At 42.9% G+C, this 25295-nt stretch overlaps 1 protein-coding gene across 1 annotated transcript in view; it reads right to left on the minus strand.

The window, feature by feature from the left end:
• The window catches only part of PTGS1 (prostaglandin-endoperoxide synthase 1), a 101430-nt gene that overhangs the window by 22154 nt on the left and 53981 nt on the right, over window positions 1-25295 (minus strand). Inside the window, exons 3-6 of the mRNA XM_040405071.1 lie at window positions 22356-22472; window positions 20118-20258; window positions 19328-19471; window positions 2939-3120 (exon numbers count right to left, since the gene is read on the minus strand). Coding sequence (XP_040261005.1) covers window positions 2939-3120; window positions 19328-19471; window positions 20118-20258; window positions 22356-22472 — 584 coding nt within the window. The remainder of the gene's footprint in view (window positions 1-2938; window positions 3121-19327; window positions 19472-20117; window positions 20259-22355; window positions 22473-25295) is intronic.

Below are 25295 nucleotides of genomic sequence, written 5' to 3' on the forward strand. Positions count from 1 at the left end.
TGCGCCACCAATGTTTATTATATTGGGGGGGGCGCACTGCGCCACCAATGTTTATTATATTGGGGGGGGGGGCGCACTGCGCCACCAATGTTTATTATACTGGGGTGTTGGGGGGGCGCACTGCGCCACCAATGTTTATTATATTGGGGGGCGCACTGCGCCACCAATGTTTATTATATTGGGGGGGGGCGCACTGCGCCACCAATGTTTATTATACTGGGGTGTTGGGGGGGCGCACTGCGCCACCAATGTTTATTATATTGGGGGGGCGCACTGCGCCACCAATGTTTATTATATTGGGGGGGCGCACTGCGCCACCAATGTTTATTATATTGGGGGGGCGCACTGCGCCACCAATGTTTATTATATTGGGGGGGCGCACTGCGCACAACGATGGGTTAGGGAAATTTCACAGCAGAGTGCGCATGCGCTGGGAGCCTCGCCGGCGGTTAGGGTAGGGAAAAATTATGGGCCAGTGCACAGGTGCAGTGATCGGATGGATGTTCTCAGCTGGACACCGGCCGACACTGCGCATGCGCTGGGAGCCTCACCAGCGGTTAGGGTAGGGAAAAAGCACTGGCCCGTACGTAATTTTTCCCTTCCCTAACCGCTGGTGAGGCTCCTGGCGCATGCACACTCTGCTGTGAAACTTCCCTAACCTGTCGTTGTGCGCCTGCGCGGCGCTGCACACCTCCTCACGTCATGTCCGGTGCGACTGGAAGTGACGAGGGTAGGGAAATCTCACGAAGTAGGGAAGTATAACATTACACCGGCCTTTGGGGTGTGTGGGCTGGTAACTACTTGGTTGGATAGTCAGCCAGCCTATGCCATGATGCCAGCAACAAGCAGTGTTTTGTTTTTTTTTGGGGGGGGGGGGGCGCCACAAGGTTAGCTCGCACAGGGCGCCTGAACACCTAAGGCCGGCCCTGAATGCATTCACCTCACGCATTGCACCCGCACGGAATTCTCACCCGTGTGAAAGTGGCCTTAGTGTTGTCATTCTGTATACCTAGTTTTATAGAAACAAAACTTTGCAGTCTTTGTGTGTCCGTGCTTCCAAATTGTCCAGATTCTATGGGACAGTCTCTACAGTTTGGCCATCGTCCTAAAATATCTAAATAGTCTGACCATTGAGTCCGTGCTAAGAAAGAAATGAGTAATAAATTGCTAGTTAGTGATCATAAAAAAAAAAATAGCAAATTTCCTAAAATCAGTTTCAGTCCAATTCATCTAAATCAGACAAGAAATTTGATTTGCATACGAATCGATTCTACCAGAAGTGAAAGTTCTCCATCTCTGTCTATGGAATTAAAAAATTTCTAAAATTTGGGGTCGAATTGTGACTCTAACCAATGGATTCACTGATCTCTAGTTCAGATTTAAAGGGGTTCTCCAGCCTTCTATATTGATCATCAGATGTAATTATAGTTCCTCTGCCCTATTCACTTGAATGGAAAGGAGCAGTTGTAGGTACACTCCATCCGACTGCAATGTTGACAGCAAGCAGGTAAACAATGAAGAGAATGCAGTGCTTGCAGTGTTCTCTTCAAACAGCTGATCAGCAGGGGTGCTGGGAGTCCGCCGCTCGCCAATCTGATATTGATGACCTATCCAGAGGGTAGGTCATCAATATACAAAAATAGACAACCCCCTATAGGAAAACTGACAACCCAATTTAAGCCATTGTTTTTGTTTGTCTTAGTTTTTGTGAAAGATCATGCCCATGTGCATTCTAGTCCGGTAGTCAAGAAAATAGCTGAGATCGTCAGCTCATGTAACTAGTATGCAGGGATACACATCCCAAATATAACAGTAGGTCAATAGTAGTCAAAGGGACGTGGGTGCATTGTGTATAGGCCTTGCAAGATTAATTATGTGCCCTTGTTACACAGGATGTATTTTATCTCTAAATGAACAAATAATCTATGCCAGAGTTTTTATTTGCCTAACCTCACTTCAGCCTCTTAGTGTGATAACACTTACATGCCTGTGCAACCTTAAGCATCTGCACCATGCCAAGTAGAGGTCATCATTGGCCCAAAAATACTTCCCATGTGCCCATGTTGAATGAGACGGTGGTTGGGCATGGGAGTGGATAGCCAAGTATAGAGTATGTTTATGGGGGATTGGGGGGGGGGGATACAATCGACCTCTATTGACATTGTATGGGTACAGTTCTTTGCTATCACTTTATGCTTTGTATGTCTTGGGGGCACCTATATCGTTTATTAAAGAAGTCTTAGTCAAACAAGTCTTACTGTACTTCTACCATACATATCAAGTTCATGTTTCTGGATAACTGTCTTTTTCATTACCTGGACACAAATATATCAGTTGCTATGTAAAGTGCTAGATAGCCCTGCTCATACAGGCTCACTATCTATAGACTTGAAGCAGTGTTGGAATATCAGCTGAAGGAGATGCTTAGGCCAGGGTATATGCTTGTTGAGAAAGGTACACTTCCGGTGAGAATTTTCCTGATAAAATAAGGAAGTTCCAGAGGAGAAAGGAAACCCAAGAGAAGTTCTGTATGCTGAAGTGTGAGGAGGTGATTAGAAGGGTGGAACAGATTATCACATGCTCAACCTTTATATATCTTTAAATAGGGTCTTGAGGCAATTTGTTCAAATTGTCTTCAGAAAACAAAGAGTGAGAGAATTCTATGCCTCACAGCTAGGTATTTATATCTTATCTGATGGTAATCCAAGTAGAACGTGCCAGACTTTTATCTTGTAATTACCGCTGGCTTATATTGCCACACTTACCACACACTTAAAAGCAGGATGTTAGTGTAACAGGATACTCCAGGAACTCACAGAGGTATACCGTAAGTGGTGTCAAGACTCCTCTCATTATTAATCAATCCTTATCTTAAAATCTGATTCTCAACCTTCAACTGTTGTTCTAATTAAAATGGCAAATTAGTTGCATAACTTACCCCATGACCTAATCCTTTAGTGAAGCCTTTTCCCATCCTCCCAAAAGTCTTGAAAAACTGATGAGTAAAATGTTGAGCGAAGAATGCGAACATTAAATTCGTGTTCTGTGGGTCGGGGATGAAGGCCTCCCTTTTTAGAAAAGTTTCAACCAGCATGGTAGCATTAGGCAGTTGGAGTTTTCCTGGATATAAAGATGTAAAATCAAAATATGATATTAGGGTGAATTCATGAATTCCTACACGAAGATTTGTTGACTAAATTTGTGCAATTGTCCTATTCATTTGAAGGATGTTTCAGAAAGTTGAAAATTTGCTGGCAGATTTGGTCCATATTTCACACCTCACTTTCAAAGGAGTGAAATCTGCAATGACAATTCGCGTAATAAATCAATATTCTGTACTTTTAAAATCCACACTGTTTGCCGATCACATGTCAGTATTTTGGTCAGTGATTTCCATCAGTGATTGTGGGCCGAAACCAGGATTGGAGCCTCCACGGATATAAGGTATAAGAGAAAGATCTGCACCTGTTCTGTGTTAGAGCCACACCTGGTTTTGGCTCACAATCACTAATGAAAATCACTGACCAAAACACTGACGTGTGAATGAGGCTTTACTTATTTAAAGTCAATAAATCAGCACAGAAAATTTGGTGCATGTAAGGGTTCATAATTGTCAGATTTGTTGCAAAAATTTATGTGACTGGTCTAAATGAGGTATTAGTATGAGATAATGAGGAGTGGGCTGGTCCTGCACACTGCCAAGAGGGAGAGTTCCTGCTGAGACAGGGAAGGGACAGGAAGCAGACTGCGGCGCTCCTCCTCCTGTTACCGAATTCCCCAGAGAGAAATATGCCATTTGTGTGAAGCCTTGAGATTCCAGACAGCAATGTAAGCTGCTACATCAGCATCTGCAAACACTGCTGTAAGGTGAGGGACTACAGCTAAGCCACCCATCACCAAACAACTACTAGGCTAGTATCACCTACGTGCGGCATTACGACCATCCATCCTGCCCCCAGATTCCTCGCTGGTGCCAGAAAAGAATTGTACTAAAAACCTGCTTCTACTGTATGTATTTTAAGTTCTACGTTGCACGTAGTAAAAATGCTTGGTAAGGTTTAACTGTGGCCTCTTTCTTCAGTACTATATTTCCACTGCACTGAACGCAAAGGGAGCAATGACCTGAGGGAGCACACTGTGACACAACGTTTCTTCAGGGCCACCACTACTCCTATCCTCGACACTAGCTCCTCAGGGGGTCACTACATTGTCAAACGATGAATTTATGTGCTACATGAAAGATGCGATCTCTTGATGAACAAGCACTTGTTTTTACATTGGTGGTTGGTGGTTCATTTAAACTAGGCAATTTTCAGGAATGAGTGATTGTATGAACGCTAATCCCCAACAATTTCCGTGATCCTTTTCCCATGGAAAATGGCTTAAAGGGCCATTCCAGCAGACTAAAAAAACGTTAAAAAGTAAAAAAAAATATATAATAATAATAATAATAATAACAACAACAACAGAGCTTTTACTCACCTCATCGTATCCCCACCACTGCCGTTCTGACAATGCTGGGGTCCTCACTGTGCTCCACTTCCTGCTCCTGTCCTGACAAAATAGGAAATGTTTGTGAATGACCTGCCTCAGTCAGTGTTTGAGTGGGACAGTCATTTACTGCCATATTCAAACAGGAGCAGGAAATGGTGTGCAGAGGGAACCCGAGCACCATCGAAACAGCAACAGCTGGGAATTGGTGAAGAGAGTATAAGCCCTGTTTTTTTTAAGCATTTGCATCTAATGAACAATCTTTATTTTTTTTTCTTATAGAGAAATGCCCCTTTAAAATCTTCCATGCCACTAATCAGTTTAGTTGCTCTTCTTTGTACTTTTTCCAGCTCCAGGTCATCCTTTCTATGCACTGGTGCCCAGAACTAAACTGCATATTCCCGATGAGGCCACATCAAAGCTTTGCAAAGTGGTAATTTTACATCCCTGTCCAGTCCATGCCTCTAGAACAGATGTTGCGCAGAGATTATTAGTACCTAGATGCATATCTTTACATCAAGTTGTATGTTTTGTCCTGGAACCAGTGGCATCAGATGGTTACACAACTGCAATGGGAACATGGCAAAATGTATTCTTTTAAGTGAGTTCATTGTGATTTAGTTATGATCCTAATTTGTTTATAAGCATCATACACTTTTATTGCGTAAACTGAATAAATCATGTCCCTGTTGTCTTGCTGAGACTATGCAATTATCATGACAATGGGTGGATTGAATAAATCATTATCGCTCAGGCACCGACAAGTATTGCTACAGGCAGGAACATTTTCTCTGTAATGGACACTGCTCATGCAATCCTCACAACTTTGAAAGGTGGACAAGTATGTGCATTAAAGAGGTTACCCAGCACCCCTTCCAATCAGCTATATGAATGGGGTGCAGTGCTCATGTGAGTCATGCAGGCTCATCTATGGGAGATAAAACCTTCCACAATTAAAATGAAATTGAAAAACCTAAAATTATAATTAAAATAACGTTTTAACATTTTAATTTCATCTAGTGTCTGCAAAATGCATGCCAAAATTAAAAAGGAAATTCAATTTATCCATTTGAATTTTCTTTTCCAACTCAAATGTGGGTCTTAAGTGCCAAAAATAAATGTAAAAATAAATAGCCTTTTTCATTTTAAACGTCCACTTTGTCAATTAATTATCCTCTTCCTATAGTGTGTTTTTCATGAAAACACCATGTAGAAGCTGAAAATGGTAGATTGACATTTCAATTTCATCTCTTGCAGGCATTTTCCCTGCCAAAAGTCAAATGAAAAAGAAAGCCCATTTGAATTTTCATTTTAACGTTGTACTAACATTCAGATTAATTTAAATGAGCATTAGTGGGCGTGGTGCAGCATGCAAAATGTTGTCATTTAATTCCTGATTGAACAGGAACAGACAGTGACTCTGTATGTCTACTAGAGGGCGCTGTGCTTCTCCACATTTCCAACAGCTAACACAGGATCAAGTTTACATTTCCAATAGATGGCGCTGTGACAGTGAAATCTTAGTATTGTGCCAAATGCCCTCTAGTAGACATACAGAGACATATTTTTACATTTATTTTTAGCACTTATGACCCACACTGGAGTTGGAAAAGAAAATTCAAATGGAGAAATTGAATTTTCTTTTTAATTTTGGCATGCATTTTGCAGACACTAGATGAAATTAAAATGTTAAAACGTTAATTTTAAATGATAATTTTAGTTTTTTCAATTTCATTTTAATTTTGGCAGGTTTTACCTACCATACTCATCAAGGTTTACATCGCTTTTAGGCTAGTTTGCACTTCCGAATCCTGTACTTTTTGAAAAGGCAATGCAAGGTATTATAGCTGCAGGAGAGTGGGAGGATGGAAGTTATAGTTTTGGCCCTGAAGGTGGCTGCAGTAGTCACAGTCCACCCTGGCTCTCCCTTAGGCTGTGCAGTGACATTAGAGTGCATGCTTTAATCCCACGGGGCACACCCTGGTATTGGGGCTCCAGCCTAGTGATAAATAAGGTGCCCTTGATATTAGGTCTTTTGGCAGGGTGCGAAGCAGGGGTGTGGATGAAGTGGCATGCAGGATAGGAAGAGTAGTACATGCAACAGTAACAAGGCACAGTTTCAAGTAGATCACAGCATGACTCTTCCCTATTGTGAACATATAGACAGCAGCAATGATGGAGGTTGAAGTTCTCCTTCCCTCAGTCTCTCTTAGTCGGTCTATCTCTGCAGAACCTTAGGCCTGCAATGAGATACGTGATAAAAAGCTTCTGGAAATTCCAGGCCGAGGGGTGAAAATTAAAGGTACAGTTGGTCAAACTACTTCAAAGCGTGAAAGGGTGCATTAGCAATGTTCTCTCTCACAGCAGTAAGGTCTCTCTGTGTATTACCCTGGAGCAGGGGTACTTTGAAGTCTGGACATTTGTCCCAGTTTCACCTATGCAAAGTCCGCAACTCAGTGGCGTAACTACCGGGGAAGCGGCTGCTTCGGGGCCCGGGTTGCCAAGGGGCCCGGCGCCCCGGCAGCGTGTGTGACAGTTTATTTTCAAGTTAGTTAAATAGCCGCAGCGGACCAGGCCCCCTCGCTAATGTGATCTAATCTTAGTGTCTCCTGATGTGTCTGGGATTCAAACCCACAACCTCCATGTACCATGTATCAGAGGTAAAGCATTTACCCACACAGCCATACTGATTGAAAAAATATGAGACTTCTACTGTTATAGCTGGCTAAGTGTACATCTATACACATGACAGCTGCCCCAACACACCCAGCACTGCTATATCTCTATATGACAGCTGTCCCAGCACACTCAGCTCTGCTATATCTCTATATATGATAGCTGCCCCAACAAACCCAGCTCTGCTACATCTAATACACGACAGCTGCACCAGTACACTCAGCTCTACTATATCTCTATATATGCTGCCCCAGCAAACCCAGCTCTACTACATCTATACACATGACAGCTACCAAACACACCCAGCACTAATACATCTATACACATGACAGCTGCCCCAGCACACTCAGCTTTGCTATATCTCTATATATCTATCTACTGTATAGCAATACTTAGAGATATATAGATGTAGCAGAGCTGGGTGTGCTGGGGCAGCTGTCATATATAGATATATAGGAGAGCTGAGTGTGCTGGTGCAGCTGTCATGTATATTAGATGTAGCAGAGCTGGGTGTGCTGGGGCAGCTATCATATATAGAGATATAGCAGAGCTGAGAGTGCTGGGACAGCTGTCATATAGAGATATAGGATGCGGGGTGTGTTGGGGCAGCTGGGTGTGTTGTGTATAGATGTAGACTTAGCCAGCTATAACAGTAGAAGTCTCATATTTTTTCAGTCAGTAGCAAGGCAGCTCTTATGGTCGTGTGGTTAGGTGCTTTGCCTCCGATACAGAAGGTCGTGGGTTCGAATCCCAGCAGAAACTTTTCTAAAATACAAGCACTGAGTCCATATATGGACATACAGGAAGAGGCTGCATCGCATCGCTGACATGGAGGTAAGTAGAAGTGTTTATTTTTTATTTTTTTTAATCCCCGACTGTTACTGCCATGGGGGGAGCGGGAGGCACTTGATACTGGCACATGGGGGGAGGGGGGTTGGCGCCTGATACTGGCACATGGGGGGAGGGGGGTTGGCGCCTGATACTGGCACATGGGGGGAGGGGGAGAGGGGTTTGCTGGCAGCTGATACTGGCACATGGGGGGGGAGAGAGGCACTTGATACTGGCACATGGGAGGGGGGGTTTGGCACTTGATACTGGCACATGGGTGGGTTTGGCACTATGATACTGGCACATGGGGGGAGAGGCACTTGATACTGGCACTTTTTTGGGGGGGAGATGGCACTATGATACTGGGACATGGGGGGGTTGGCACTTGATACTTGCACATGGGTGGGTTTGGCACTAGGATACTGGCACATGGGGGGGAGAGGCACTTGATACTGCCACTTTTTGGGGAGGGGAGATGGCACTATGATACTGGGACATGGGGGGGAAGAGAGAGGCACTTTATACTGGCACATGGGGGGATTTGGCACTATGATACTGGCAGATGGGGGGTGGGAAGGAGAGAAGCACTTGATACTGGCACATTGGGGGGATGGGAGATGGCACTATGATACTGGGACATGTGGGGGGGGGAGGAGAGAGGCACTTGATACTGGCACATGATGGGGGGCATCTATGGGGACACTTACTGGCACATTATTGGGGGGCATTATGGGGGACACTAGGCCGGCAGCCTATCAGAGGCCGGACACTGAGGGGCATCTACTGGGGCACCATATGTGGGGCATTTTATACTGGTACATTATGGGGGGCACTAGCAGGAAGGGGGGAGAGGAGCACTATATAGGAGTATTTTATACTGGGACATTATGGGGGCACTATGGGGACATTAGCTCAACTGGGGGCATTACAAGGGGGTATTTTTGCACTGTCACATTATAAGGAGAATTATTTCTACTGGGGGGGCATTATGGTGGGCTTTATTACTCCCCCATGGTATGACCCCCTAGTAGCAGCACCAGCCTCTCCCTGCTCTGCTATCCCTCTGCCCCTTCTCCAAATCCTTATTATGAAATCTTTCTCATTAGGATAAAGCACAACATCAGCTCCACCGAGCCCCCGACCAAAGTGTGGAAGTGGTGTCCCAGATCCCCAAGGGCCAAGTCAAGTAACTAAATTTTCATATGAAATATGTTTACGTTATACACATATAGCCTACACTGTGCCACACAATATACAGTATACCGCTACACTGTGCCCCATAATATACAGTATACCTCTACACTGTGCCAAAGGTGTGGGGTTTACACAGGAGGAGGGAGGTGCGAAGCGCGCTGGGGGGCCCTTTCAAATATTTGCTGTGGGGCCCAGTCACTTCTAGTTACGCCCCTGCCGCAACTCCTTACTTTATTTTAATTTAAAGGGTTAACTTGCACGGATTTATACTGTTTAACTGCATTTTATATGTTTGTTGTGATATATGTTCTGTTAATTTGCACAGCACTGTGGAAAGGGTTAATGAATACTGAGAGACATTTGGGACTTTCTAGCTAATAATGAGAAGCTGGTAATTTTTCACAGTTACCATAAGGTCTAAAGAAGTGCATGTTTTGGAGGAAAAAAGACAGACTTGTTTACGACCAAAACCAGACAGACTGACCTTTTGGATGTGCGGTTTAGCTATGTTATGTCTGAAGTAGGGTTGCACCGGGTATCAAACTATCGATACTTTTAGACCCGGATCGATTTGATACTGGGATTTGCCATTTACCGATCCTAGGCTGCGCTTGAGAAGATCTCAGTGCGCACCATGTTCTCCTCAGCCAACACAGTGGAGAAGGAGGGAGTCCTTCCCTCCCCACTGTGCTGCCTCTGCCTCCAATGACAAGTGCAGTGAGGGGGATGGGAGGGGCTGTGGCCACTGCGCCAACAATGAAGATCATTTTCTCCTAAATACAAATATAGGCTATGGGTGCCAGCTGTATCACATACCTGGCACCCAGCCTCAATAACAGGGCATGCTATTAGCCGAACCGCTGCAATTAACCCCTCAGGTCTCAGTTCTCTAGGACATACCGATCCTGAGATATTACCAAAAAAGGTATTAGCCAATAGAAGCTCACAGGTCCTTCACACTAACTGATGTACACACGGTCACATGACCCTTATTAGCCAATAGAAGCTTCAGAAGTCTCAGTCTTGACATTCACACAGTTTTACATCAGATTTCCATAACAACTCAGCTAATTTTCTTCACTGTTATAGATCACTGTTAAGGGGGCGGGGTGCTGTGGATGTCACTGTTAAGGGGGTGGGGTGCTATAGAGGTTATTGTTAAGGGGGTGGGGTGCTGTGGAGGTCACTGTTAAGGGGGTGGGGTTCTGTGGAGGTCACTGTTAAGGGGGTGGGGTGCTGTGCAGGTCACTGTTAAGGGGGTGGGGTGCTGTGGAGGTCACTGTTAAGGGGGTGGGGTGCTGTGGAGGTCACTGTTAAGGGGGTGGGGTGCTGTGGAGGTCACTGTTAAGGGGGACATTTAAAAATAAAATAAAAGTGTGTGGAACTTCTGGGGTATATAGGGCTACTAGCCATTTTCCCCTTAGAAAAAAACCCAGGACATTGTTTGGCCTCCTGGGCACCTAAGGAACAAATCCAATAAACAAACAGACAGACCTACACTTCATACTTGGACAGTGCCGGGTACTTTTTCTAGTATTGTATATCTTTGGGTGCTACAACTACAACCATGTTACCGTTCCATGGGGTTGTCACTCCTGGTTTCTCCATATGACTCTCTTCTTTTCCCCTAATACTCTGTGTATAGTTCTGATAGCTCTGTGGGTATGATGGACCTGTAAGCCCTTCCTAGACAGAGAAGTGGTACAGTGCAGGTACCTGATCTGAGATGTCATTTTCATTGATAAGGGATCCATAACTATTTGACTTAAAAACGCTTTTTATGGTTTAGGTGTTTGATTACTGAGCAATATTTTCCAAGGCAGTTCTGTGCACCTCTAGTTCTTTTTTTTATAGGAGATCTGAAGTCATCTCCTAATTGAATACTCCCACACCTTGCAGAGTTTCGGGGGAATGCAGAGCACAAGTATCTGCAGATTCCTGGGCTGCGGCAAGATCAACAAACTGTTATATGATAACCAGGATAATAAATGGTGGAGAAGAAACCTCACAATTAGAATGAACATTTTTCTCTCATTACATCATGTGTGAATAGTCAGGAAATGTTCTCTTCATAAGCAGAAAAAAAATTAACAGCCCACAGATGTGAACGGTATGAGGTATAAACAGCAGTGGGCAATATCTTCAGCTTCTATCTGGATGCTCACACATCATTTAGTCATTAGTAGGTGCTGCTCTAACCAATATCTAATTTATTAATAGATTTGTATTTCTTCTCAATTTTTATCCAGTAAAAGCCTCCAGCAAAATAACTATGCAAAAACGTTCCTACCTCTGCATCCTGCTTTATGTATCCATAGCTAATAAGTTAACCTAAACAATTTATATAATGTATCTATCAAACGAGTTCGAAAGAGAGGAACAAACAAAATCTCCAGCATCCATACCATTAAACTTATTTCCGGCTTTATTATAGAACTTCAGTAAGATCCAATAGATAGGGAAACTTCTGCTCACGCGTTTCAGGTGCAAGTAGTGCCTTTAGCTATAGCACCTTTGGTGTAGGTACATACTTGACTTGGTCTGTAGGGAGCACCTGGAGACATAAGGAATTACTAGGTAGCCACTAGAAAAAGCCAGGGACGGGATGTTAACTGTCAGAGGGTCATTTGCTAGAGGAGTACCTTCATTAGGTGGAGAACTGGGAGGAGTTTGCATTACTTGGTAGGGGGTGCAGGGCCCAGCATTTGTTGGTTGTTCCCACAGGGAGCAGTCTCAGGGAACAGGTTCAATATGATTGAGTAGTTGTGGTGCCTTGACAGGTTCGTCAAACTCTAGTTGGCATGGTGCAACTGGGGATGTTCTTTAGTGCCTCTAAATAAGGTCTTTCAAGCAACACTTCTTAAGGCCCGAGTTACAGTACACGGCTGTTCCAATTTCCGTCTGCAAATCATGGATTATCTGGATTTCTGTATGGTGGATGAATCTGTTATTTTTTTTCAGGACCCATTCATTTGATTGAATGCGCCTCAGATGGAAAATGGGTAAGAATGGTGCATGCTGTGAGTTTCTGGGCACAGACCAGCAGTCAATGACGAAAAAAGACCGAAGTGTGCATTACACCAATTACTTTAATGGGTTTATGTGCTATGTACGGATGTAGCAGGGCGCACACACATGCTTTATGAAACATGTTATCTAAACTAAATGCGTTAAGCATCTGCTTTTCAATGGCTTGTTTCAAGATAACGAGATGAGTTAAGAGTGTGTGTGTTACCCCTGCTACATCTGTAGGTGCAGTTTGAGTAGCACAAAAACAGAAATGACTGCCGTCTGAAATAGGCCTTAGGGATAGTGTACTTTAATGTTTGTGAGGTTGTAATGATATTTTCATATGGATAACTGGACAGGTCATTGTATTTTTATTAATAAAGAGGCTGCTGTGGCCAAAATATCTCCATCCTTATGCAGCACGTCCATGAAGTAATTTTGAGTTATGGATAGGTGGCACAGGGAAGGTCAAATTCAAGAACATCTACGATATACCAAGTCAAGTGTAATACCCTAGCCAAGTTGAAAGGTAGAGCAAAAATTAGAAAACTGTCCATTTCTTCCAAAACCATGCACCATGTAGACATGAAACAGCATATGAATTCTAGAGGGTATCAAGTAAGCTTTGATAAGTGGATATGTTGCACAGAGTCCGTGCGGATACTATAAGGCTCTTGGAAAGAGGAGGCCACCCTTAGATTGCCCAGTCCCTTTGCTATTGGGTGGTGAGACCCTGTGTAGGACTTCCCTTCTGGTGGAAGTGCACTGTTAGCAAACAGGGGATAAGGTCACAAAATGAGTGTGAAGGAGGAAACAAACATCAAGCCCTCAACACCGCCCATTCCTCACTGTACCATATTGTCTTTTAGACCCAATTCTAGGTTTAGTATATCATAACAAATAAAATATACAGTGCCACAATGTGTATACCAGGCCAGAAGAAGGAAGGAGGAGGGGGGTCTGTTAATGATGCCCCAAACCCTCCTTATTAGTGTTCTGTCTAGTGCATGTGGTGCCGCACATATGGCTGTCTGAGCGTATGAGGAAGACTTAAAATACTGTGAGGATTTTAAATTGGGAGGTCAATAGTACAGCATCCTGCCAACAGATGAACTGTAGGCATTAAACTCCCCCAACTATGTGAAAACTAGCTATTTCTAAGGGAGGAGCTGTACTTCAAACAGTCTTATTATACCACCTACACATGTAGACGTGTGCACATGACACAGCGGTATGCATAGAGCACATACAATGGCAGAACTGTGTCTGATCCTGTTTTACAGCATGTCACAGTTTGCCATGTACTGTAAAGCAAACTATTGCAGTGAGTTTACCATAACTAGGACCACCTTATTCTTGTGGGGGGTTATACTTGATGGATCTTCGTCATGAAATATCCGGGCACCCTGCCACAGCTTATTTTTATGGCAGACTCCATTTAGCACAGATTTAAAGGCTATGTACACCTTTGGGGGCATTTTTTTTATTATTGCATTTTGAGTTAAAAATATTTTTTTAAATTGGTCTTTATTAAAAATATGGTGTCCTTTTTTCTGTACAGCGCTGACTTGCTCTAGTAGCACCCTTTGGATTTTCTGTCTTTTCCGTCAGACCAGGAGCAGATGGACTCCTTATCTCTGCTCTCTGACCTTATATAAACACTAATTATAGCTCAGTTCTTATCTCACTGATAAGAATGTGGATTAAATAAGTGTTTATGACCTCTTAGTAAACTAGAGATAAGGGTTATTAGATGACCGCACAAAGAAAGTGAAAGTAACAGTCACCCCTTTGTGATAGGACAGCTCAATATTTTTTATAAAGACCAAAAATGTCTCCGAAGGTGTACATAATATTTAAAAGAGGTTATTCCATGATGAATGTAATTTTTTTTTTTTATAAAATCAGACATCATATAGGACTTGGTAATCTCTTTCTAATAAACTTAGAACCAGCCCTGCACCTCACATGGATCCAGAGATCTCCCCATTCATTGCTCCAATTGCTCTACTAGAATTTATTTCAAGCTGGCAGCTTAGGGGGCGTGCAAGTTCTCAGGGGGCATGTCCTTTCTACTGAAGCTAGTGGCCGTTGAATGATAAAAATTAGCATGTGCTTCCATCTCAATGAGTAGGACAAAGAAATTAGAAAAAGAACAAACAGCAGGTGGCGCTATACGGATAGATTTCATTGAATAACTCAGTGTCTATAATGCATTTTTAATTAAATGCAGTTACAAAAGTATTCAGATCCAGGTGCAGGTTTGAAAAAAAGTTGAATATTTTTTTGTGGGACAACCCCTTTAAAAATTTACATTATTACATTAGATATAGTATTGAGATTTACAGCGCATGCATGCCATTAGTGTTGAGCCTAAATTTCCTCATGCTTCATGGTAAAAAAATCTATTTTTCCCAAAATGGCGATGAAAAAAAAAAAATAGATACATACTCACCTCATCCATTTGCGCACAAACAGGGCCTTCACGGCCATATTGATTGCAGAAACTGCGCAAAATCTGCATCACCATGCCCGGCCAGACTGATGATGTCATCAAGTCACCATGCGAGACTTTGGTGTTTTCAATCACAATGGCCTCAACAGCCTCTAGGCGAATGATTAAGGTGAGCATGTATTTTTTTTGTACCTTGATTAACCCCTGGCTAAATTGTAGCCTCAGATGCTGCGATGAGCGATGAACGCGGCATCTGACAGCTTCAATGACGGGGGCAGAGCAATCACTACATACAAAAGAATGAGCTTCGTGACCAAGTCATTCTTCACAAATCAAATTTCTTTGTGAAATTTGGCGAAGCAGCCGAATCGAATTTTTCGCAACTTTGCTCGTCTCTATATGCGATGCTACCAATAATTTATCATGTACCATATATTAATGGTAGCATCAATTATCATCTTACCATAGTACAGATATATATTTTTTTTTATTAAACATTTTATTGGCACAACATTAAACTCAATTAGATTGGATTTATATAATACAACTAGCAGAAGGACCTGGCTTTGCTCGGGTATATTTCATCTATTTCATTTGTTTATGTGTTGTTAAAAGATATCGACAGGATCCACTATAACAGTGACCTCCACAGCCCCCCACCCCTTAACACTGACCCCCCCCCACAGTGCATCGTCTGCTTAAAATGGCATCTCCACAGCAGCCAACCCCCTTAACTTTGACCTTCACAGCAGCCCACCCCTTAACAGTGACCTCTACAACACCTGCCCCTTAACACTGACCATAGGTTACAGTCCCCTTAACTGTGACCTCCACCGTTCCCAGCCCCCTTAACAGAGACCTCGACAGCAACTGCCCCTTTAATAGTGACTGCCACAGTACCCAGCTCCCTTAACAGTGACCTGCACAGTGCCCGCCCCTTTAACATTGACCTCCACAGCGCCCTACCCTTTAACAGAGACCTCCACAGCAGCCGCCGCTTTGATTATTGATCTCCACAGTACCCCATCTTCTTAACAGTAATTACATAATAACACGCCCTTTTAACCGTGACCTCCACAGAGCTCCGTTCCCCTAAAATTTGACCTCCACAACACCCCGCTCCCTTAACAGTGACCTCTACAGCACCCCGCCCCTTAACACTGACCTCCATAGTGGACCGTCCCCTTAACTGTGGCCTCCACCATTCCCTGCCCCCTTAACAGAGACCTCCACAGCACCCCCTCCCTTAACAGTGACCTCCACAGCATCCTTTCCCCTTAACAGTGACCTCCACAGCAAACTGCCCCTTTAACAGTAACCTACACCGCGGCCCCCCCTTTATTAGTAACCTCCACAGTACCCTGTGTCCTTAACAGTGATTTCAACAACACCCCGCCCCCCCTTAACAGTGGCCTCTACAGAAATCTGCCCCTTAACACTGACCTCCACAGCAGCCTGCCCCTAGGGTAGCCAGAGGTCCAGTTTTAGGCAGGACAGTCCGGATTTCAGACTCTCTGTCCCGCGAAGGGCCTGGACGGACACCGGGATGTCCTTTTGAACAGCTCACTCTAAGACAGCAGCACTGTGCTGTCTAAGTGTGAGCTGCAGGGAGAAAGTCACCCTCCCTCCCACCCCTGCAGCTGACAGAAGTTGATTTTTACCTTAATTTTTTCAATCCCCGTCGGCTGCGGAGTGGGAGGGGCCTAACCAGGTCGGGGCGTTTATTAGTGGGACCTGGAGGCGGGGTTTTAAATCCGTCTTTTGAGGGTGGCCTGAATGGCTACCCTACCTGCCCCCTGAACTGCGACCGCCACAGCACTCCGCTCCCTTAACAGTATCGTCCACAGCACCCTGCCCCTTTAAAGGAAATCTGTCACCAGGATAATCGCTATTGAAGTAAAGCCATGGCCTAATAGCACTTAGTACCTTATTTCCAGGTGTGCCTTTGTTCCAGCAATAGACATTTTTATCCTCTGGAAATCCAGTTTATTTGGTATGAAAATTAGCCAATAAGGTGCCCAGAGGGGCGTCACTCTTGCAGGAAGGAGTGCAGGCACGCCTCCTGCTAGTGCCCAAGCCCACTCTCATGCTGGGAGCAGGGAAATGGGGGGCAGAGTTATGGCTTGAATGTGATGTAGGAGGGTGGGTGGACACATTGAGGCTGGGGGCGTGCCTGGGCTACTTCCTGCAAGAGTGACGCCCCTCTGGGCACCTTACTGGGTCATTTGCATACCAAATAAACTGGATTTTTAGAAGATAAAAAACATCTATTGCTGGAACAAAGGCACATCTGGAAATAAGGTACTAAGTGCTATTAGACCATGGCTTTACTTCAATAGCAATTATCCTGGTGACAGATTTCTTTTAACCAATTTCCATCCGGGCCGTTTACCCCCTTCCTGCCTAGGCCATTTTTTGCAAATATGACATGTGTCACTTTATGTGGTAATAACTTTGGAATGCTTTTACTTATCCAAGCCATTGAGAGATTGTTTTCTCGTGACACATTGTACTTCATGATAGTCATAAATTTAAGTCAATATATTTCACCTTTATTTATGAAAAATTTTCAAAACCCACTTTTTAAGTCACTTTGTTGGGCTTACATAGGGGAAACTACCCATAAATGACCCTATTGTAGAAACTACACCCCTCAAGTAAGGAAAATCGAGACTAAATTTCTAAATTTCACTTTTTTGGCAGATTTTCCATTTTAATCCATTTTTTTCTTTAACACATCGAGGGTTCACAGCCAAACAAAATTAATATTTATTACCCTGGTTCTGCGGTTTACATAAACACCCCACATGTGGTAGTAAACTGATGTAAGGGCACACGGCACAGAAGAAAAGGAGCACCATATGGTTTTTGGAAGGCAGATTTTGCTGAACTGGTTTTTAGATGCCATGTCCCATTTGAAGCCCTCCTGATGCACCCAACTAGGGGATAAGGTGCCAGTTTTATTGGTACTATTTTGGGGTACATATGATTTTTAATTGCTCTATATTACATTTTTTGTGAGGCACGGTAACCATTTTGGCACCGTTTTTATTTTTTACTTTTTACAACATTCATCTGACAGGGTAGATAAAGTGCTATTTTTATAGAGCGGGTTGTTACGGACGCAATGATATCAAATATGTCTACTTTTTTTGTTTGTTTCAGTTTTACATAATAAAGCATTTAAACAATAAAAAATATTATGTTTGTGTGTCTCCATTTTCTGAACGCCATATTTTTTTTTTTTCTGCCGATAGTCTTGTGCCGGGGCTTGTTTTTTGTAGGAATAGTTGACTTTTTTATTGGTAACATTTTTGAGTACATATGATTTTTTGATCATTCATTATAACACTTTATGGGGCAAGGTGACCAAAAAATTGGTTGTTTTAGCACAGTTTTTATTTATTTATTTTAACAGCGTTCACCTGAGGGGTTAGGTCATTTTTTGACCAATTGTCTTACACTACCAATTACTTAATTGGGGAATTATTTTTTTTTACATGTCAAACGTTTTTTTTATAAAACACTTTTTTTATTTTTTATAAAACATTTTTTTTATTTTTTATTTTACACTTTGCGTCCCCCATAAGATCATACAAGACCTCTGGGGGACATTTAACATTACTTATTTTTTTCCCCACTATTGATTTCTCCTGTAACTGGGGCTGACATAGTAGCCCCAGTTACAGGGGAAATACAGCCCCTATAGAGGCTGTACAGCAGTATACTGCGCTGTACAGCCTCAGTGCAGGGCTGATCGAGGTCTGTGAAAGACCCAACAGCTCCTGCACTCTCCCGACCCCTGCGGTTACATGACCACCGGGTCGGGACAGCATAGCGCTTTCTGATCTGTATACACAGCGCTCGAGCACTGTGTATGCAGCGATTTAGAAGGCAGGGACACCTGGGAACTGTCCCTGCCTTCTCTCTGGGTTGCCCTGCTGTCACTGACAGCGGGCCCCTGACAAAGCAGCTGCACGATTAGCGTGCAGCTGCGATCTCTGAATGGATGTTTTAGAACGTCCATTCAGAGATAAACAACCACTACCCGAACGTTTATAGTCAACAGGCAGATATGAAGTGGTTAAAGCTGACCTACAGCAGTGAAGAAAAATGGCTGGGTTGTTATGGAAACCTGGTGTAAAACTGTGTGTATGTGGAGACTAAGGGCCTGCGAGCTTCTATTGGCTGATAAGGGTCATGTGACCAGGCTTCTATTGGCTAATGCATTTTTTTTTTATATATCCTAGGAGTGGTACGTGCTAGAGAGCTGAGACCGGTCTAAAACCTTCCCGGACACCTGATGTACACGTGTGCCAAATTTTGTGATTGTAAATGCGGATTCCTTTAGCCGACATACATATATACACACACACATACACTCAGCTTTATATATTAGATATGTACTACAGAACATTTCATATTGCTTCTTGATGATGACTACTACCCTGTTAATACCGTGATGTGGGGTGACTCATGATGCAGCTAGCAATGTTTGTACAGACATGTGTATTTCTCCTTCTACCAGTTATTTGACTCATAGGGAATGAAAGTGGCTGTTATAAAGCTACATGTTTTCCAACCTTAAAGTGACATTCCAAAGTAATACAATACAATACAATACAGCAGATGTATATAAAAAGGAGTGGATTGTAGAAAGGCTTTTTGTCTTACCTTTTGTGCCCATTGGTGTAGGGCAATCGTCTGGCACAGGCGGGAGCACTCTTGTGAAATAGCTGACATTGGCATAGGCTTCCCAGCTGATGTAACCATATGCTGAATTATACGTCGGAGGACTTGGTATCAGATTGGATCGCACTAAAAGATATTAATTTTGTTAACTCAAATTACAAAGAGTAATTCAGTAATGTAAAGGTTCGAATCCAAAATATTCATTTGACTACCAGTTTCCACACAAACATTTACCAATAAAACCAGTAAGGCTACTTTCACACTAGCGTTTTTACTGGATCCGGCAGGGTTCAGCAAAAACGCTTCCGTTACTGATAATACAACCATCTGCATTCGTTATGAACGGATCCAGTTGTATTATCTTTAATGGATCGTTTTCTTTCTTGGCAGATTGTGGCAGAGAAAATGGATCCGTCCCCATTGACTTGCATTGGGGGTTATGCTGGATCCATCTTGCTCCACATGCCAGGACGGAAAGCAAACGACAACATGTTGCGGTTTGCTCTCCGGTATGAGAACGCAACTAAACGGAACGGAAAGCCTTTTGGAGCATTCCGTTCTGTTCAGTTCAGTTTTGTCCCCATTGACAATGAATGGGGACAAAACTGAAGCGGTTTTTTTTTTCCCGGTATTGAGCCCCTATGACAGATCTCAATACCGGAAAACTAAAACGCTAGTGTGAAAGTAGCCTAACAAGATTATTCTCCGCAGTCTGAGCCCCAAGGGTCCATTGTCAGACACTCCTAGTATGCAATGATGAGTAAGATCTTACCTGTCAGAACAAGCTTTACTATTGTATCTCGGATAAACGTATTATTTATTATATCCCAAAACCATTTAAAGCGGGTCAGGATGTAGTGGTAAAAGGAAGGGCTCGGGCGCACAAAATCTCGGATTCTTGTCAATAATTCGGCTGCAAGTGAAATGAAAAGGAGTTAATGCCATGACAACAGCTATGCATATGCCATTGATTTCCATGGGTGGAACATTGGGGTGATCACTCACACTGGGGTTATGGCTTTTGGGGGAAGCAGAAAATACAGGAGGCATGTGACGGGCACTATGGAGAAAGCCTTAGCTTTAGTGGACACACAATTAAAATGCGGACTTATAAGCTATTGAAATGTCAGTAGTAAAAGGAGTTGTCCCATAGAATATATGATCCTTGTAGACCCCACCCCTTTTAGTGTGGGTCCGCTGCCAGATATCCCTTAAAAGGGGTTCTCCAAGACTTTTACTCAGAGGTTAGATCATCAGTAGGTGATCAGTGGTGGTCCGACACCCAGGACCACCGCCCATTAGCTGTTTCAGAAGGCGCAGGCCGGTGCTTGCAGTAGCGCTGCAGCCTTCTCTCAGCTCACCAAGCACAGCGCCATCCATTCTATAGTGCTTGTGCTTGGTATTGCAACTCAGCCCCATTCACTTCAATGGGAATAAGCTGTGCCTAGGCCACATGACCGAGGAACGTAAGGTCACATCGCCTAGGCAAAGCAGAGAGGAGGCCGCTGTGCTACTGCAAGTGCCTCCTAAAACAGCTGATTGGCGGAGGTCCCAGGTGTCGTACCCCCACCAATCAGATGCTAATGACTTATTCAGAGGATAGGTCATCAGTTAAAAAGTCTCTGAAAACATCTTTAAGACAGCAGAAGGAACGTATCAATGGAGGCGTCTTTGCATTGTCTAGCCATCTTAGGGTGGGCACTGGCTTTTCTTAAGGAGACCAGCTGTGTATGGAGACTTCGTAGCAATGACCCATGGGAAAATAATATACAAACAGGCATGTCCCAGAGAAAGAGAACTGTCTCATTAGAGCCATGTTGTGGAAGTTGCTTCCTATGAGCCAGTCTCTGACAGTGAGCCATAAGGAACCTTTTAAAGATGGTGGCACTAGTGAGACAGTTCAGGTACCTCCTTGTGTATGGTCTAGCCAGAAAGTAATATAAATCCCTCACTTCTTTTTTAAATATTTTTTTTTTATTAATGTACATAATAAATTAAAATTTAAATGGATTGTCAGTGTAATGAAATTGATGACCTATCCTCAGGATAGGTCATTAATATCAGACTGGCGAAGATCTGACTCCCAGCACTCCCGCCGATCATTCTGAAGAGGCCACAGCACTCAACACAATCTAGGTGGTGGGCAGGTAAACATTGAAGAGGATGTGGCCCTCACATGAAAAGATGATTGGAGGGAGTCAGACCACCGCCGATTTGATATTGAGCCTGAGGAGAGGTCTTCAATATCATTACATTGCATAATCCCTTTTAAAGTGGTATTACCATCTCAAAATGGGACTTCATCCCACCTTGATACAACAGCCAGATGTGGTCAGAACTACATAAGAAGCCAAGGTCGGGGGGGGGGGGGGGGGGGGGGAATTGAGTTGGCTGTGCTATACTATTTTCCTAACTTATGACATCATTTCTTGTGTGGAGATGGCCGTCAAATGTGCACAAAGTCTTCCTGGTTAGGGTTGTAGTTGTATTAAACAGTACTAGAAAAGGGCCCATTTCACCTTGACACTCCTAGTACACACAACATAGACATTCAAAGAAACAAAAAACACAGTGACTCCTTCACATACTAGAATTACACTCCTCAATCAGGTATTTCTGAGGAACTTTCTCCCTTCTTACTAAATGTTTAGATATTAAATATCAGATGAGTGCCTTTAAGAAAGTTTCCGAATGATTGAGAGATCAAGTGAAACCTATTTGACAGCGGGCGTTTATTAAGTGGTTTAAAAATGTAGGGAATCAAACATTTTACATTAAAAAAAAATATGTATTTTTATTCCTCCTCAGGACGGTTCAAAAAATGCAAAAAATATTATTGAGAGGGAGAACTGGAAGGGCTGACAGCTTACTATTATATCTGGAAAGGCCTTAGACTCACGTACACGCCTTGATAGGCTTGTTTTTACTGTGCAATATCCAAAGCTGCAGAATTTCTTAACAGCTTCTGTTTCATTACAGGAAACAAGTGTTGGATATGATAAAGACTTACGGATTGTGCAGTTTCTCCCATAATAGCCAGTCCGAGTGCAGTCACATTCATACTCGTACGGTTCATACCTCACGCACACACCTTTGTGCTGACATGGGTAGTAGCAGCATGGATTCACTAGAATTAAAAAGATAGGACACATATATAAGTCATCACAGGGTTAAAAGGAGTTTACTGTCTTATATCAGTACGTGATCATTTCACTACCACAGCAGATCCAAGACCTACATCTGAAATCCCATGTGCCCCCGTATTCTCCACAATGAACTACATAGACACATAGGGGGTCATTATCTATACTGAAATATACCTAAATGAGGCGTACTTCAGGCACAGAGGACGACGCAACGATTAGTTGCGCCGCCATTTGCGACTTCGCCCCGCTCCTGCCAGATCTAAAATTGTGGGTGTGGTGTGGGCAGGAAAGGGGATGGGGCGGCAGGCCCCCCTCATTATTCATTTTCTACGCCTGTTTTAGACGTAGAAAATGGTCTAAATGTAAGACAGCAAGAAAGCGGTCTTAAATTTTGAACTGGAGCTGGATGAGCTGAAGTTAAGGAGAGGCCGGCGCCTCTTCATAACTTCGGCGGAACCACCGCCAGCACAGGGCCTTTATTAAGACCAGCGTCTAAAACGCAGAGCAATGAATGTGGAGATCTCTGGATCCATGTGAGGTACAGGGCTGGCTCTAGCTTTGTTAGAAAGATATTGCCATTTACAATATGATGTCTAATTTTCATTTTTTACATTAATCATGGGAAAAGCCCTTTAAAAGAACCCAGACTAGATGCCCTAAAGAATGCCTAAAAATATGGACCCTGGAAAAATCCCTTAAAATACAGACACCATACCAGCCCCCTTGGTTATGAGGGCTGAGGTTATGAGCATCCTTAAAGTGGACCTGAACCTCTTTGAAATGTCTGTTTTAATAACCATTTGCATGAATATTTGCATGTAATAACTGTGGAGTATCATTTCTTATGTTGTGCCATTCCCCTGTTATTTCTACTAGACTTTTATGAAGTAATTGCCAACAGTCTGCATGACAACTGGGTGTTACCTGCACAGTCTGCAACTCTCTGATCAGTGTTCCCAGTGTCAGACTGTGCAGGAGCACACCCCAAAACTGGTAATACCCAGCTGGACCTTTATTGAAGATTGTTGGCAATTCATTCTCTTCTAGAGGAATAATATAGAGTTATATACAAAGATGTTCCAGAATTGTTACTATGTTGGGAATACAAGTAGTCTAAAGCACACATGTCAGGAGAGGCTACAGGTCCTTTTTAATGGCTATGGAGACCTTTGGACTACAATTTTGTTATCCCATAGCGTCTACGATGTTACTCTAATCCCCAATAAAATGTAACCATACACACTCTATCAAAGAATGGTATCTGTATGATTGACATCTAGCCTTTGTAGGCTAGATTAAAAATGAAAACAGTGAAAGGACCCTCAGTGCAATTTAGTCAAATAGCTACCCTTAAACATTTCCCCACCATCGTTGAGTAATCACCAGCGGAGCATGTGATTAAGGGGTTTGTTCAGGCAGTTTATATTGATGGCCTATCTTCAGGATCGGTCATCAATATCTGATTGGCAGGAGTCTAAAACCCGGCATACCCACTGATCAGCTGTTTGAAGAGGAGGCAGTGCTCGATTCTAGCGCTGACTTCTCGTCATTACACTATGTGCTGTCTTCCTTGCAGCGGCAGCATAGTGCAATTACAAGTACCTGAATGGAGCGAGTACTTGTGGTTACATTGTGCTTCTAAGAGGAGCACCCTCTCTTCTTCAAACAGCTGATCGGCAGGGGTGCTGCATGTCAGACCACCACTGATCAGATATTGATGACCTACCCTGAAGATAGGTGATCAATGTAAACTGGCTGCCCAACCCCTTTAAACAATAGTTACATTACATATAATGCAATAAATGGGAGTAAATGGACTAAAACATGTCCATAGGCTAATAAAGTTTCCAGACTACAGTCTCTTCCCAGGTGACCTGTGATTTGTAGAGAGATTGCTTACATATCCATATCTAAATAGTATATGATATTACAATCCTGCCTTGTCCAGGTATCTAGGAGTATAATAAAACTATTATACATTACCTTCACAATTTCTAATTATAATGACATTACTCTGCTTATGCTGCTCCAGTCTACACAGTGAAATGTGACAATAAGTGGCTAATATGACCCGAATATTGTAGCTCTTTATATATGGATAGTAAATGCACACAACACTAAAACTTTGCATTTTTTATTGTTTGTTTGTTGGTCGTCTTTTCACGGCCTTGTCTTTTTCTTTAATATAAATGAAAACTTTTCATCGGATGTCTTCTATCCTGAATACTTGTAATGTGATGAGCAAAATTACTGTAATTTACGGTAATATGACACTGTGGAAGATGTTGTATGCTCCAATTTTCAAATAAAAAAATTTGTGAAATAAAACTTTGCATTTTTTAATTAAAATAATATAAGGTACTGTATAATATTGTAATAAGATGTCAGACATGACAAATTCCTTTCTGTTTATACTGCACAAAGTTCCCCATGGATCTGTAAAGTAGTACAGACTGTGTATTAGGTGAAGGAGGAGTTCATATTTCAGCTAATAATAGAGAACAATAATTACAAGATGCATATGTTTTATTATAGTAGGTCTAACATTAAAACCACATGTCCAATTTTGTAATTCATTACAAATGTGTATTCTAAGACAAGCAAATTGTCAAACTAGCGACATTTCCTGTTACAACAGCTGCTAGACGCAGCTGTAAAACTAATAGGCTTACACCCAGATGTACAATTCTGACCATTCTTAGCTAATCCGGTCTAAAGCATTGCAGTTTTGGAGGAAAGTTCTACAATTTGTTATTTATCAACTGTGAGCGACACAACACCCGGGCACTAGAACAATTAAGATA

Source organism: Bufo bufo, chromosome 8 (assembly GCF_905171765.1).
Source record: "Bufo bufo chromosome 8, aBufBuf1.1, whole genome shotgun sequence".
In the NCBI taxonomy this organism is placed as follows: Eukaryota; Metazoa; Chordata; class Amphibia; order Anura; family Bufonidae; genus Bufo; species Bufo bufo.